Source organism: Orcinus orca, chromosome 6 (genome assembly GCF_937001465.1).
Source record: "Orcinus orca chromosome 6, mOrcOrc1.1, whole genome shotgun sequence".
NCBI classification, from domain to species: Eukaryota; Metazoa; Chordata; class Mammalia; order Artiodactyla; family Delphinidae; genus Orcinus; species Orcinus orca.
Window position 1 is genome coordinate 117,780,216 of NC_064564.1, and position 13,290 is coordinate 117,793,505.

Below are 13,290 nucleotides of genomic sequence, written 5' to 3' on the forward strand. Positions count from 1 at the left end.
AGAGCCTGCATCTGACCCGTTCTGGGTATCCAGCACCTAGGACAGAGCCTGGCACCTCGTGACTTCAGAAAACTGCTCGTGGAGTGAACTAATGAAGGGGTGAACGGGCGGATCCTCACTCGTCTCGCCCAGAGACTATCATCTACTACTGATAGGCTGAGAGCAGACAGGTGGGCGTTCCCTGATTCGATCCCCTGATCTGGGGGCGTGGCTCCATCTCCAAGGCCTCTACCTGCGGACAGAGTGGGCAGGAGACCCTACTGAGGTCCGGCTGGGTGTGAGGCGTGCATGTGTGTTTCTGCATAGGATGTGGGCGTACATGGTGTGTGTGAGCGTGGTGTAAAATGGTGCGTGTGCAGCGTGTGTGCCGGGTGTGTGGTGGGGTTTTCTCTCTGGGGAGAGTGACCACAGGTCCAGCCTGTTCCCAGCTGTCCCTCCGGTGCTCTGCCTGGGTGCCAGGTCCCGTTCCCCATTCCCTGGCTTCTCCTGAGCTGGCCTCGTGCAGGGGATCCTGAGAAGCGGCCCCACTGGAGGAAGAGCAAGCCCAGCCTGCCCCCCGCCCCTCGGGACTCTCCCCTCTGGTTCCAAACCTGCTGCTGTCAGCACTGCGCCCGAAAAGCACGAAGGCCACCTCCTCCCAGAGCAGGACCAGAGGCGTGGGCAGGTTGGCGCCTCGTCCAGACTTCTGCCCTCCATCCCCAGCCCTTCTGCCACCAAGGGGGCCCTGCAACCCGGGAGACTGGGCAGAATGCCTCAACCCGCCCGAGGCTCCCAGCCCGTGGGGCCCTGGCGGTCAGCACTGGTGCAGAGGACAGGCAAGGAGCAGCGGGCGTCACTCAGCGCCCCAAGCCCACCGTCCGCCTGGCTCCACCACCAGCAAGGGCTCCTGGGGGGCGTCCTACTGGCTCTCCAGCAGCGAGGCCGTTTGCAGAGGACAGACAGCAACAAAAGAATGAGCCAGCATTTTTCCACTTGATTTTCCTCCTGGGCCTCTGCCAGATGCAACGGTCCTGAGGTTTGAATTTCCTTGTGAACCACAGGGGTCTTGTTGCCAGGAGTGTGGGTTCCCAAGGATTTAAAATTCCAGGTAGGGAGAGCGTGAACATGAAACAGGGGTCCCCAAGACATCCACGTCAGTGCAGAGCCCCTGTTCCTGCCGGCCCACAGGAGTGCCGGAGCTCCCCTCGGTGACAGTGAGATTTAGGGAGAGGGCACCTCTCCCTCCAGAGGAAGTGGCTCTGGGCGCTGAGGCAGCCGGGAAGCCGAGGACCACAGGTTGCCCGGCTCCTGCCGTGCCCCACCCTGAACCTGCACAGGTACCATGGCTGCGGCTCCAGGAACCCACTGCCCTCGGCGTGCGGCACGGGATGGGGAGCCCTCTGGGAGGGACATTACGGAGGAGGGTCTGTCCAGGCAGATGCAAAGGGCACTGCGGCCAAAGTCTCCACCATCTTCCCAGGTAGAGACCTCGCCCCCCTTCCTCACTTGTCCTGGGCCACAGTGGGCCTGGCCTCCAACGCGTGCTTGAGAGAAAGCAGCACACGCCTGCCACACATGCCTGTCCCTGCACGCCATCCACACGCCACCCACCCGCCACCCACGTGCCATCCACACGCCACCCACACGCCATCCACCCGCCATCCACGTGCCATCCACACGCCACCCACGTGCCATCCACCAGCCATCCACACGCCATCCACCAGCCATCCACGTGCCATCCACACGCCACCCACACACCATCCACAAGCCACCCACGCGCCATCCACGTGCCACCCACACATCATCCACGTGCCATCCACGTGCCACCCACAAACCATCCACACGCCATCCACGTGCCATCCACCAGCCATCCACATGCCACCCACATGCCACCCACACACCATCCACAGGCCACCCACACGCCATCCACCAACCATCCACGTGCCACCCACACGCAACCCACACACCATCTGCACACCATCCACCCGCCATCCACACACCATCTGCACGCCATCCACCAGCCACCCACATGCCACCGCACACCACCTGCACACCCATCCACACACACTGGTTCACACCCTTCCGCACACACAGAGACCCCACCACAGAGGCGAGGACGCTGAAAGACCACAGAGGAGACTCAGATCGACACCCCACAAAATCTCCACGGATCAGAACCTCGCTGAACAGACTGTGAGGGACGCATGGCGCTCAGGAGCGACTACCCAGGAAGCTGACGCTAAGAATTTCAGCAAACGCCAGCTTCTAAAAGACGTATTTGGGTCACTTTCGCTCCCAAAAGTCCTTCCATGGGTTTCAGGTTGCTCTGAGGTCAGAACTGTAGGGTCATTTTAGAAAGGATTTGACCAACCAGTGGCGGAAATCCCAGCCCCAGGCGTGGTAGGGGGAAGATAGCCACGAGCCAACCACCCCTTCAACTTCCACAAATGAGGCTGCACTAAGCCCGTCCCATTGCTGGAAATTTCTTCCTAAGGCAGATTCAAGTCTACTTGCGGAGGGACAGCCGTGAGTTTAGATCTGGCCCGTTTCTGGCTTTCATTCTTAAAGCTGCCCGCACGTGAAATGCCTGGAGCCCTGGCCCGGCCCCACCGGGAGAGGAGGCCACGGAGGCGGGTACTCACCCCCTCGGACTTCTTGTCGGGGAAGACGCACGTCGAGCCCCCGGCTGTGAAGTTGCAGTAGACTTTGAAGGAGTCCCTGGAGCAGCCTTGGTTCGGATCCACCCAGTATTCACCTGGATCGCAGGGTCAGGGGTGGGGTTAGGGAGGGAGGCGGGTCGGGAGAGCTGCTCCTTGGACAGTTCCAGAAGCAGCTGCCACATCTCAGTCCAGCAGGGCCAGCACACAGCCCGGGCATGTGCCGCAGCACAGCCCTTTCTGGGCTTTGCCCAATGGCATCCTGCTGGGCCCACAGAGTGACAGGGACAGACGCATCACCAAGAGCACAGCTGGAGCGTGAGGCCCTCGGGGTCCAAGCTCTGCCTGCTGGCGGGTGGATGGGAACCCAGAGGTGCTCCAGGAAAACTCCTAGAAGTTCACGTACTTAGGGTCAGAGTCAACTGGAACCACAGGCATCCCTTAAACCTTGCAGAAGAGTTCATCCTTCCCAGAGCAAGCCAGTGTGATCTTATTTTCTAGCAGGTAGGTAGTGCTTGGCTATTAATGGTGAGAATGGGACTGAAGTTCTGGAGTCTAAATAGTACTTGCCCAAGTACAACATCAAATACAGCACGACGACTCCTGCTAACACTGACAGCAGCTGCGGCCAACACCACGTCAGGCCCAAAGCATTTCATACACTGTATACACGTCCTCTGATAGGCACGTGTTTTAATTCCCATTTTGTAGGTAGGGATCATGGGACTCCGGGTAGAGCAGGTTACCTGCCAGACAGTGGCTAAGATTAGACTAGACCCCGGCTCTGCGTGACCTCACAGACTTGACCTCTTTCCCCGGCCTCCCAGGACGGCTTCCCCTCCTACTATGATGCCTCGTCAGGTGACAAGGGGGACCTGCATCCCCACTGCACCAACGGGGACCTGAGGCCGAGCGAGGTGCGTGCCCGCCCAGGCCTGGGTCCCTCCCGCCACACCGGCTGCTCAGCCCCGACCCCTCCGTTTGTCCCCGGGTCCACGGTCGCCTTACCGTCGGGGAAGTCAGGGTGGCAGAGCTGAAGGTCTTTGCAGGTGCGCGCGGGGTTCTGCTGCGTGCCCAGGGGTCGCTTCATCTGCTCGATCTCCAGCTTCAGCGAGTTGAGGGAGCCGAAGATCTCCTCCATGCCGTCCGCGTAGTCCATGTAGTTCTCACCCTCCCCTTCGTCCATCAGCTGGCTGGCGTCGATGTTCCGCCGGGTCCTGGACGCCTGGATCGGCAGGGGCTGGATGACCTCGCCTGGGGGGCCCTGGGTGTGGAAGAGGGACAGTGACGGATGGGAGAGGACGAGGCGGCCCCGGGTGGTGGCCGGGCCGGGACCGCCAGGGCCGCACCTGCAGGGTCCTGGGCCGCAGACGCCGGCCCCTCCTGGTAGTACAGTCCTCTTCCCTCTTCTCTGTCTCTGGAACATTCCACACCCATCCCTCGGGGCCCTGTCTAGGGCTGCCTGCTCCTGCCACACACATGCATGCATGCACACACACGCACACACACGCATGCATGCACATGTGCACACACAGAGGCACCTGGGCATACACACGCACGCACACACACACCCCTCCCCCTTCCTCTCTCCTCAACCAGACTTCCAAGGCGGAGGCACCCTGGGCTGACCTGTGTCCCGGGGAAGGGGACAGGCCCCGCTCTGCCACACACGTTTCATAACGTTTTGGGATTGAACCACACAGTTGCTTCCACGATTCCCTCGGTGTTAGGAGAACCCCCATCTGGCTCCCAAGTCCTCAAGGGCTACTCACCGGCAGGCCGGGGGGTCCTGGCTGGCCTGCTTCACCCTTCGGGCCAGTTGGACCCTGGGGAAAAAGGAAAGAGAACCAACCTTGGTCACTGAGGCCTGATGTGACTTGAGTCCCCCTTGAGGTCTAGAATGATCCCCGGAAACACGTGGAGAAGGTGGAGGGACAAACCTAACATGCTGGGGCCCCTTCCCAGTCCCAGGTGTGAGAACTGGACACCCCAAGGAGGGGACTTAGGGGGACAGAGCCCTTTCTGCAAGGCAGGGAGCCTCAGTCTGAGATGACTCAGGGTAGAGGTGAGCTCAGGGCAGCCCAGTCACAGAGGAGGGGTGTGAACGACCGGCCCCAGGAGTCACGGGGGAAAGGGGACCCCAGGGCGGTTCTCATCCAAGGGTGATGCACGTCCCCCCCCCCGGGGGGCACGGGCCGCTCAGGGGCAACACCACTTACTGAGGATCCCTTAGCACCTTTTGGACCAGGAGGGCCCTGCGGAGAGAGGGGCAGAGCGTCAGCTGGTGGGCGGTCCCTTCCCCTCCCGGCACCAGCCTGCTCTTCACGCCCTCCTTGCACCCGTGTCCCCCCTCCAAGAGTCTACGCTCGTACTTGCTTGACAGGGGAGGTGAGCGGGGGCAGGCGCTCACCCACACGGAGGCCAGGAGTGTCCCGAGTGCCCCGGGTCAGCCTCCCACCCGCCCCAGCAGGGAAATCACAGCTCAGGCAGCCAGAGGCCCTGACACGGAGCCGCTCCAGCCCTCGCAGCAGCCCACAGCAGGTGCCAGCATCGGACCAGCCGGGGCTACCTTGGGCCACGTGCACCCGGGCCCAGGTGGGGCTCAGAGGCTGACTAGTTTCGGGTGAGAAGAGACTCAAGGCCGGAGGATGTCTTTGCAGTCCTGGGTCTCCCAGCTGCATGGGGGGGCCCCAGGCTGGTGACTAGAAGACGGGACACCAACTCCTCACATCCGGGCCGGGCTGGCTCTGCTCATGCTGACGGGGAGGGTGGGGGGCCAGCCCCCAAGGTGCCTACCGTGGGCTGTCCACATGCCCTACAATGCCCGGAGACAGAGGTTCCCCACTTCTCCTCCCCAGCCTGAAACCAGAGCCCAGTGACCGCACTTCCTTGCTTCCACTGCTCGGAACGCGCATGTGAATTAACGAGCAGATCAACCCGTGGTGCGGGGCACCAGGTCCACCTGGGCGGTGGCCCAACCCCAGGGGGTCCCATGACTTCCCTGTAACTCTGAGGCCCATCCCCCCACTCTCCCAGGACAACCCGGGGAGCCGCGCGCCCCTCCCAGATACGCACCGGCAAGCCAGGGGGGCCCGGGGGGCCGATCGGGCCCGAAGGACCAGTGATACCCTGAAAGGAGCAGAAATGCAGTCATCAGTGTTCGGATCAGGAGGGAGCCTGTCCTGCAGCCACGCCCCTCGGTTCTCGTTGGCCTCTTCCCCCAACACGGGCTGGCCACGTGCGAGGGGAGCCCTCGCTCCCTGCTGGGCCCGGCAGGGCCTGAACACCTGCTGTGAGGCTGGGCACCCGGCGCTGCTGCCCACAGGGCGGTGGGGGGGCGGCTGAGTGTGAACGCTGCCTTCTAACGTTCTAATGTGAACCGTCCCTGCCTGGTCCCCTCTGGCTGCTTTCCGCTCCCGAAGCAGGGGCCGCGGGGCGGGGGCGGCAAGTGTCCTGGGGTCCTGTCTGCTCTGTCTGTCCATCCGGCCTCCCAGTGGCTTTTCCCACACTCGGAGTTTGCAGCCTCTGAGCCGACCCTCTCTCCAGGTCTCAGTGCCGCAGGGAGACACCATGGACGAGGCCGGGCTGGGGGGACGTCACCCCACAAGCTTCCTCCCCGCCTCACGGCTCTGCCGCCTCCAGCTCTGTCTCGGGCGTCCTGTCCTCTTCCAGGTCAGGTGCAGGCCAAGGTGGGCAAAGCACAGGGGCACATGTGAGCCTGTCACACCTGGCTTGGGAAGCGGTCATTCACAGGCTGGAGTGCGGCCCTGTGGCCCTGACATGGGGACGGGAAAGACCGGCCTGCCAGGTCCCCCCGCCCCCTGCCTCCACTCGCTCCCCGCCTCTCCTGGCCATGGAATCCACTGCAAGCAGCTCCCAGGCGCAGGACGGGCGAAACCTGCAGGCTAAGCGTTCCCTGGCTGTGGTTTCCTGGGGGCTTCAAACTCCAATTAGCGACAGGGGTTCCCAGGCAAGTCTAGGGTCAGGTGTGCATACACGGGGTCAAGGTGGGAGCAAGGATGTGGCTGAGCGTCGCCAGTAACCTCCTGGACAATTAGCTGGGTCGGAGGGTCTTGCACAGAGTGGGGGGAAATGACCTTCACTTCTGAGGTCACCAGGACCACGAGGGCTAATGAGGGCCCGGGCTGGGCTCCAGTTCTGCCCCAGGTTGCTGTCACCTGGGCGAGCCCGTGCCCTCAGCTGTTCCCATCTTGATTTGATGGACGTGGGGACGTCCTTCCGGCTCTAACGAACACAGAGCCAGCAGCCCACGCACCTGTTCTCCCTTAGGGCCAGAGGAGCCCTGCGGGCCGGGGAGGCCGCGGTCCCCCTTTTCTCCCTGTTCGCCCGGAGGTCCGATGAGCCCGATCAAGCCCGGATGTCCCTGTGGGAAAATGAAGGGGCGTTGGCGGTGGCGACACCTCCCGTCCAGCCACGCGGGCCAGCTAGACGTGGCAGCACAGCTGAGTTTCAACCTGAGTTTCAACCACAGAGTCACCTGGAGCCCCATCTCACCTTTTCCCCTTTGGGTCCAGAGTCTCCTTTGAGGCCAGGGAGTCCTGGGGGACCCTGCGGGGGAGGCAGCGGGATCAGAATTCTCGTTCCCAATCCCGCCCTCCGCCACCACCGGGGGCTCCTCGGGAGCATATCCGGGACTCACCATGGGGCCGGGGGGGCCGTCGGGGCCTGGGGCTCCTGGGAGACCTTGCTCACCCTGAAAGACAGTTGACCCTCCGTGTGAGTCCCGCCCTGGCCATCCCTGTTCCCGTCCTCACCCCTGCTCCCCTCCCTCTGTAGCCGCGCCCCCCAGGCCTCCCCGGGGGCCACTCACCACAGGGCCAGGGATTCCTCGCAGGCCATCGGGCCCGGGCTTCCCAGGGGCCCCCTGGGGGCCGATGGGGCCAGTCTTCCCAGGAGGGCCTTCCAAGCCGGCTTCTCCCTGCAGGGCACCAAGGAGGACACGGTAGGACCCCAATGCTTGAGGCTCCGGTCACCCCAGCCCAGAATTGCTGCTCAGAAACCCCCAGGAGCCTTGGAGAGAACCCCAGATGCCCCCAGATATCCAGGGGCTGACCCCGATTCTCCACATTCCTTATCGAGGCCGCCCTGCCCAATCCTCCACCCACCAGTGTCCACAGTCAACTGTGCTCCAGCCTCCCAGCTGTCATGGCCAAAGCGGCACTTATGGCTGGCGCGGAAGCCCTGGTGGGCACGGCCGCCACGTCCTGGGCAGACGTGGGGCTGGACGAGTTCCATCACTGTCTCAGGCAATGCCGGAGCACCTCCAAGAAGAGGTCCCGCCCAGCACCTCCCGGCGGGGGGGCGGCCTCGAGGGCTCTGGGCACAGGGCTGCACCCTAACCTCACCGCACGGGCACCCCACCGTCTCCTCAGCCCTGACGTGGGCACCGTCACCATCTCTGCTTCACAAGCAAGGCAGCTGAGGCCTGGCCGGGTCAACGCCAGGCCCGAGGGCACCCAGCACTGGCCTCCCCCGCTCAGGCTGGCGGGGCAGACAGAATGTGACAGCAGAGCTGGGGACCCCGGACCCAGAGGCGCAGCCAGCCCGCCTCCCTCTGAGCCCGACCTGCCCCTCTCCGCACGTTCACGCATGTGTCCAGTCCCCACCCCTGCGGCCACCGTGCCGAGGCGCGCTCCGTAAGGTCTATGCGTGGTCGCGGTCGTGACCACGGCCGGGCTGAAAAGCACTTACCTTAGCTCCTTTCTCTCCCTGCCTGCCTTCGGGACCTATGGGGCCGGGGGGACCCTGGAAGGAGCAAGAGAGCGACACGTGACAAGTGGGTCCGCAGAAGCTCAGTGAGGAGCTGAGGAGGGGCCGTGGAGGTCACTCCCAGGCCCTTAGCACGAGGCCAGGGCCTCCACGCCCAGAAAAGGCCCCCGGTCGGGCTGCGGAGAGGGCACTCCAGCAGCCTCCTTTCCTGGCTGCACACCAGGGGCCAAGTTTACTGCAGCCCCAGAGAGAGACTGCATCATTCAATTAGCTGGTTCTGACTTTTCCAAAGGTCTGACCCAGGGGGAAAAGGGGTTTTTTCAGCTCCATGGGTGTTTTTCTCCCACGAAGGCCGTTACTGATGGCGTCAGCAGTGGGCTCATCTGAAACGGAGCGGAGCATCGACCTAGTGGGTCTGAGATTTGATGATGAGGCAGGAAGCTGAGCAGGGAATGCGCTTCAAACAGAAGCACTTTCCTCCTCGAGCCGCCTAGGGCCCCAGGGTCCAAGCCGGGGCGGGGGAAGGGCACACTTCATTCAGGAGGTTGACGGGCAAGGGCGCCTTGCAGGATCACTTACCCTTTTCCCCGGAGGCCCAGACGGACCTGGTTCACCAGTAGGGCCTGGGGATCCCTGGTGTCGGAGAGAGAACAGAGCATTTAGGAATCAGGGACAGTTAAGCTAAGACGTGGCAGGGCTGGGTGGGTCTGAGGCTAAGAAAAACGCAGAGTTTTCAGTCTGATTTGTCCTCGGCCAGCCCTGAAACTGCCTGTCTCTTCTTTTGCAGAATTAGCCCTACGTGGAGGTGGTCCTGGAATCCTCTGCTCTGACCTCTACACTCAGACCGTGGGCTGCAGCGGCGTAGGGGACCCGCCTGCCGCCTGCAGTTCTGCTACATTTGGGGAACGTTCCCACCACGCCTGCCAGCACCCCTTCTGCAGAAGTGGACCCCGTGGCATAGGGAGGGCAGGTGTTGTCCTGGGTCAGCGGCTAGGGAGTGGCAGAACAGCAGACATCTCTCCGGGGGAACTGGCCCCAGAGCCGGTGTCCCGAAGCCTTCAAAACTTGAAGCAACGTTTCAGAACACTTGACATCAGGTGAGAGGCAACGTCTAATGTGAGCTCAGCTCCAGGGGCTGATGTGGAAAGAGCCTTCTGAGGAGAGCATCTGACTCCCATCGGGCAGAAACAGGTCATCCTGACGTTCCGGCGGGGGGCGGGGGGGGGGGCTTCTTGGGGGGGGCGGTCGAGGACGCCGGGCTCTGTGTGCAGAACCACTGTCGGGACTGTGTGTGCGTTTCCCCTTCTGGGAGGAGGGTCCCCAGCTTTCAAGGTTCCTCAGAGGGAGCTCTCAGCCCCCTGTGGTGGTTGAATCACTAGTCTAAGGTAACTGGGTGTAGGTTTTTCTCAGAAATGAACAAAGCAAGCTGTAAACCCCAAGCCCTGACACCTCCCCGAGGAGCTGCGTCAGGGTCCTTAGAGGTCCTGGGCGGACTCACCGTTTGTCCAGATTCACCGTCATCTCCTTTGTCACCAGGGGGACCGTCTTGACCCTGTGGGGCCAAAAGCAAGTTCATTCTGCCTCCTGGACGGGACCCGAGTTCAGGCACCAACACACAACGCGTCCCCGGTCCTCACCCCAAAGTCAAATTCCATCCCAGAGGTGCCGGCGCCTAGGGCGCTCAGAGGTGGGAAAGGAGAGTCCTAACAGACAGAACCGTAAAGGAGAAAACAGGGCCAGCGAGGCGGGTCATGGGCTGTGGGGACCCAGGGGCTCTGCCACCTCGAGCACCTACCGCGGGGCCAGGCTCTCCGGGGGGACCGGGATCTCCGGGAAAACCGACTGGGCCCTGAAACAGAGGAAGAGAGGCATTGGGGCCCTCAGCAAGCCGGCCTGGAGCGCGCTGCCCTGCGTGGCTGCGTCCAGACTGCCGCCCTGCGCCGTCCAGCCCCAGAGCATCCCACTAGCTCTGACACCTCGGTGCCCTTCACAGCAAGGCCTTTCCAGAACATCCTGTCACGTGAGCCACGCAAGCCTGAAAGCGAGCAGCGCAGGCCAGCCCTCTCGACCTCTGGAGGCCCTCAAAGGGCAGGCTCTTGCCCACACTTTTGTTCCTGGAGCCCCCGGCTGACCCTGGAAGCTGGACCTTTAACCCCCAGAAGGCGCTGCTCTGCAGGCCCTCCTGATGCAAAGCCGGGGCAGGCTGCAGGAGGGGAGGGGGCCACACAGAGCCTGCTCCGTCCAGAAAGCTGCCTGGTCCACAGACGTGGCCTCCGAGGTGTCCCCCTCTCCCACCTCCACTGTTTTGGCTCCGTAGCTGGTGTGGAAACCTCTACACCTTAGGAAATCACCCCAAGACCAGCGATGGTCAGGCAGCCTCAGCGCACTGCCCGTTGAGCGAGGATGATCTAGGGGCCCCTTGGCATCTCCCAGGTACTCACGGGGCTGCCTTTGGGACCGTCGTCTCCAGGAGGGCCCTTGGGTCCAGGGGGTCCAGCAGCACCAGAAGGGCCCGACTCACCCTTCTCTCCCCTTTCGCCTTTGGGTCCCTGCGGGGGAAAGGCGGGCACCGTGTTCCCAGAGCCAGCCTTGCGGTTGCCTCGAGCAAGAAGCTTGCTGGAGGTGCGCTCCTCATGGGCACCGGGTGGGAAGGGAGCACATGCCTGTGGCCGGGCCTTGGCCCCTGTGGGTGCCAGCGGCTTCCCGAGCTCCACCAACCCTCAGCAGCTCCCTGCGGGAGTCTGGCTCCCCTGGGGCCGTGAGGGGGTCCGAGTAGCCCACTGGCTTCCCGGGGCCTCTGAGGCCGACACCCGACTTCTAGGTGGGCAGGGTTGACTCCTGACGAGACAGCAGGCAGCGTGGACCCCGAGGGGCTGCAGGGACCCAGGCCGCCCACCCACTCAGTGGTCCTCAGGTGGAGGGAGCCCAGGAGACCTCTGTCCAACAGCCGTCTCCTGGGCCGGAGGGCCGCCCTCAGGGGGGCCTCAAGACACGGCTCATCCGACCTGCGAAGGTCTGCATGTTCCGGGTCTGGGCTGACCAGGTGACAGCGATGGGCCCCACATTTACAGAAGCCAGTGAGAGGGTCCTGGAGCACGGACGGCTGTCCTGGGCGCCCATCACTACCGTCTACGCACACACGCGGACACACACGTGCACGCACACACGCTCACTCGCCACGGCACTCCCGCGCTTTTCCAGCAAGACGCTGAGGTAGGCACAAGAGGAGACGTGACTCCCATTTCAGGATGGAGAAACTGAGGCAGAGCAGGAGCCTCCCACCCAGGACCCAACCACACCGCATCCCCTCCTCCCCCAAAGCCCACCCACTCACCGGGGGGCCCCCTTCGCCGGGAAGGCCAGGCTCTCCAGCTTCGCCGGGCTCACCCTAAGGAGGAAACGTGATGTGATTACAGCAGCGATGAGAACAGCGGTTCCAGCGTCCGGCATTTAGCGAGTCGTCCCTGACATTGGGCTGGGTGGGGGAGGTTAGGGGGCCGGGGGTGAGACGCGGTCACTGTCCTCTGACGGTTCCCAGGACTGGAGGAGAGACAGGTGAGGGACCCAGGGATAAAGCGGTGACAGTGACATACACAGGCATGTGACACACACAGAGCGGGCACGGAGGGTACGTGGGGGCATTAAAGATGGCTTTCCCCAGGAAGGGATGCTGCGGGTGAGTTTTGGAGGACGATTGAGAGAAGCCAGGTGAAAGGAGGAGGGGGACAGCTAGGCAGATCCGTTTGCCGGCAGGTGGGACAGAGCAGGAAGGGCGAGAGTGGTGGCGGCCGACGCTGGGACGTGCCCTATGGCGGGTGGGGAGGGCACGGGGAGAGCGTGCTGCTCTGAGCAGAGGTCGCACACCATTCACTGGTGGTCTCAGCAGGTATGTTTCTCTGTGACTTTCCTATCATAAAAAATGAGCAACGATGGGAGACTTCTTTCAGCTGAATGGCCTGATGTCAGAAAACAAGTTCTGGAACGGCGTGAAAGGAGTGCAAACACAGGGGAGCACACCCATCGCCTTCCTTTTACCCCCAAGGAACTGGGATAAGTGCTTTAAAAGTAGTGCAAACTCCTGGGCCCAGGTGGAGTCAGACTCTGGCACCGTCTCGCCCGCTGCACACGTGCACGCGAGTAAGGCACGTATACACGTGTGCACGTGCATATGTCCAGTGTGCTCGCGTCATCTCCAGGGCCCAAGCCCTAACATTAACCAGATCAGATGAAGAGGACCCGGGGCTATGAGAAAACAGGATTTGACAGAAACGGGAGCTGAAAAGGTAGCAACGACACACTTCAAGGAATAGATAACTATGTCTATCAGAGCCAAATCTCAGAGGAGGAGGTGGCGGGGCCTTTACCGGTGGCTGTTATCGTTTGGAAAATCTCCTGGGTAAGGGCAGGGCTCCCAGGTCCACTGCACACATCTTCTAAGTTTCAAAATGCATCTGACAGGAATGGCCCAGCAGTGCACCTGGACATCTCCGTGTATGCGGTGGACACATACACATGGGTACATGCACGTGTACACGCATACACGCGCGCGCACACACACACATGCTCGCACGTCATACACCGGGATAGTGACGGGGCGTGAATCACCTTCTCTCCCACTGCACCAGGATTGCCTATTCCACCTGGGGGGCCTTGCGGCCCGTCAGCACCTGGAGCTCCGGAGGGTCCTCGGGGGCCGGGGGGACCTGGGGGACCCTGGGAGAAGAAGAGCCATTGAGCCCAGAGAAAACACAAACCTCTACCAAAACAGCAACCAGCCACCATGGCCGGGTCTCCACGAGCCAGTACCACTCACCATCTGACCCACATCTCCCGTCTCGCCCTTCTCTCCTGGAGGTCCCGGCAGACCCTGAGAACAGGAATTCATCAGAAACTCGGCACGTGGGCGTGGCTCTATCCCCCCAAC

General features: G+C 62.6%; 1 protein-coding gene across 6 annotated transcripts in view; it reads right to left on the minus strand.

Moving 5' to 3' along the window:
- The window catches only part of COL5A1 (collagen type V alpha 1 chain), a 155,401-nt gene that overhangs the window by 13,759 nt on the left and 128,352 nt on the right, over positions 1-13,290 (minus strand). For all 6 annotated transcript variants that reach the window (XR_007478108.1, XR_007478109.1, XM_033415356.2 and 3 more), the window contains exons 47-63: positions 13,180-13,233; positions 12,972-13,079; positions 11,701-11,754; positions 10,808-10,915; positions 10,162-10,215; positions 9,865-9,918; positions 8,946-8,999; positions 8,349-8,402; positions 7,468-7,575; positions 7,297-7,350; positions 7,152-7,205; positions 6,913-7,020; positions 5,712-5,765; positions 4,856-4,891; positions 4,409-4,462; positions 3,645-3,900; positions 2,622-2,734 (exon numbers count right to left, since the gene is read on the minus strand). Coding sequence is in view for 4 of the 6 variants with exons in the window: in XM_033415356.2 (XP_033271247.1) it covers positions 2,622-2,734; positions 3,645-3,900; positions 4,409-4,462; positions 4,856-4,891; positions 5,712-5,765; positions 6,913-7,020; positions 7,152-7,205; positions 7,297-7,350; positions 7,468-7,575; positions 8,349-8,402; positions 8,946-8,999; positions 9,865-9,918; positions 10,162-10,215; positions 10,808-10,915; positions 11,701-11,754; positions 12,972-13,079; positions 13,180-13,233 (1,377 nt within the window). In the remaining 2 variants the exon portion in view is untranslated. The remainder of the gene's footprint in view (positions 1-2,621; positions 2,735-3,644; positions 3,901-4,408; positions 4,463-4,855; positions 4,892-5,711; positions 5,766-6,912; positions 7,021-7,151; positions 7,206-7,296; positions 7,351-7,467; positions 7,576-8,348; positions 8,403-8,945; positions 9,000-9,864; positions 9,919-10,161; positions 10,216-10,807; positions 10,916-11,700; positions 11,755-12,971; positions 13,080-13,179; positions 13,234-13,290) is intronic.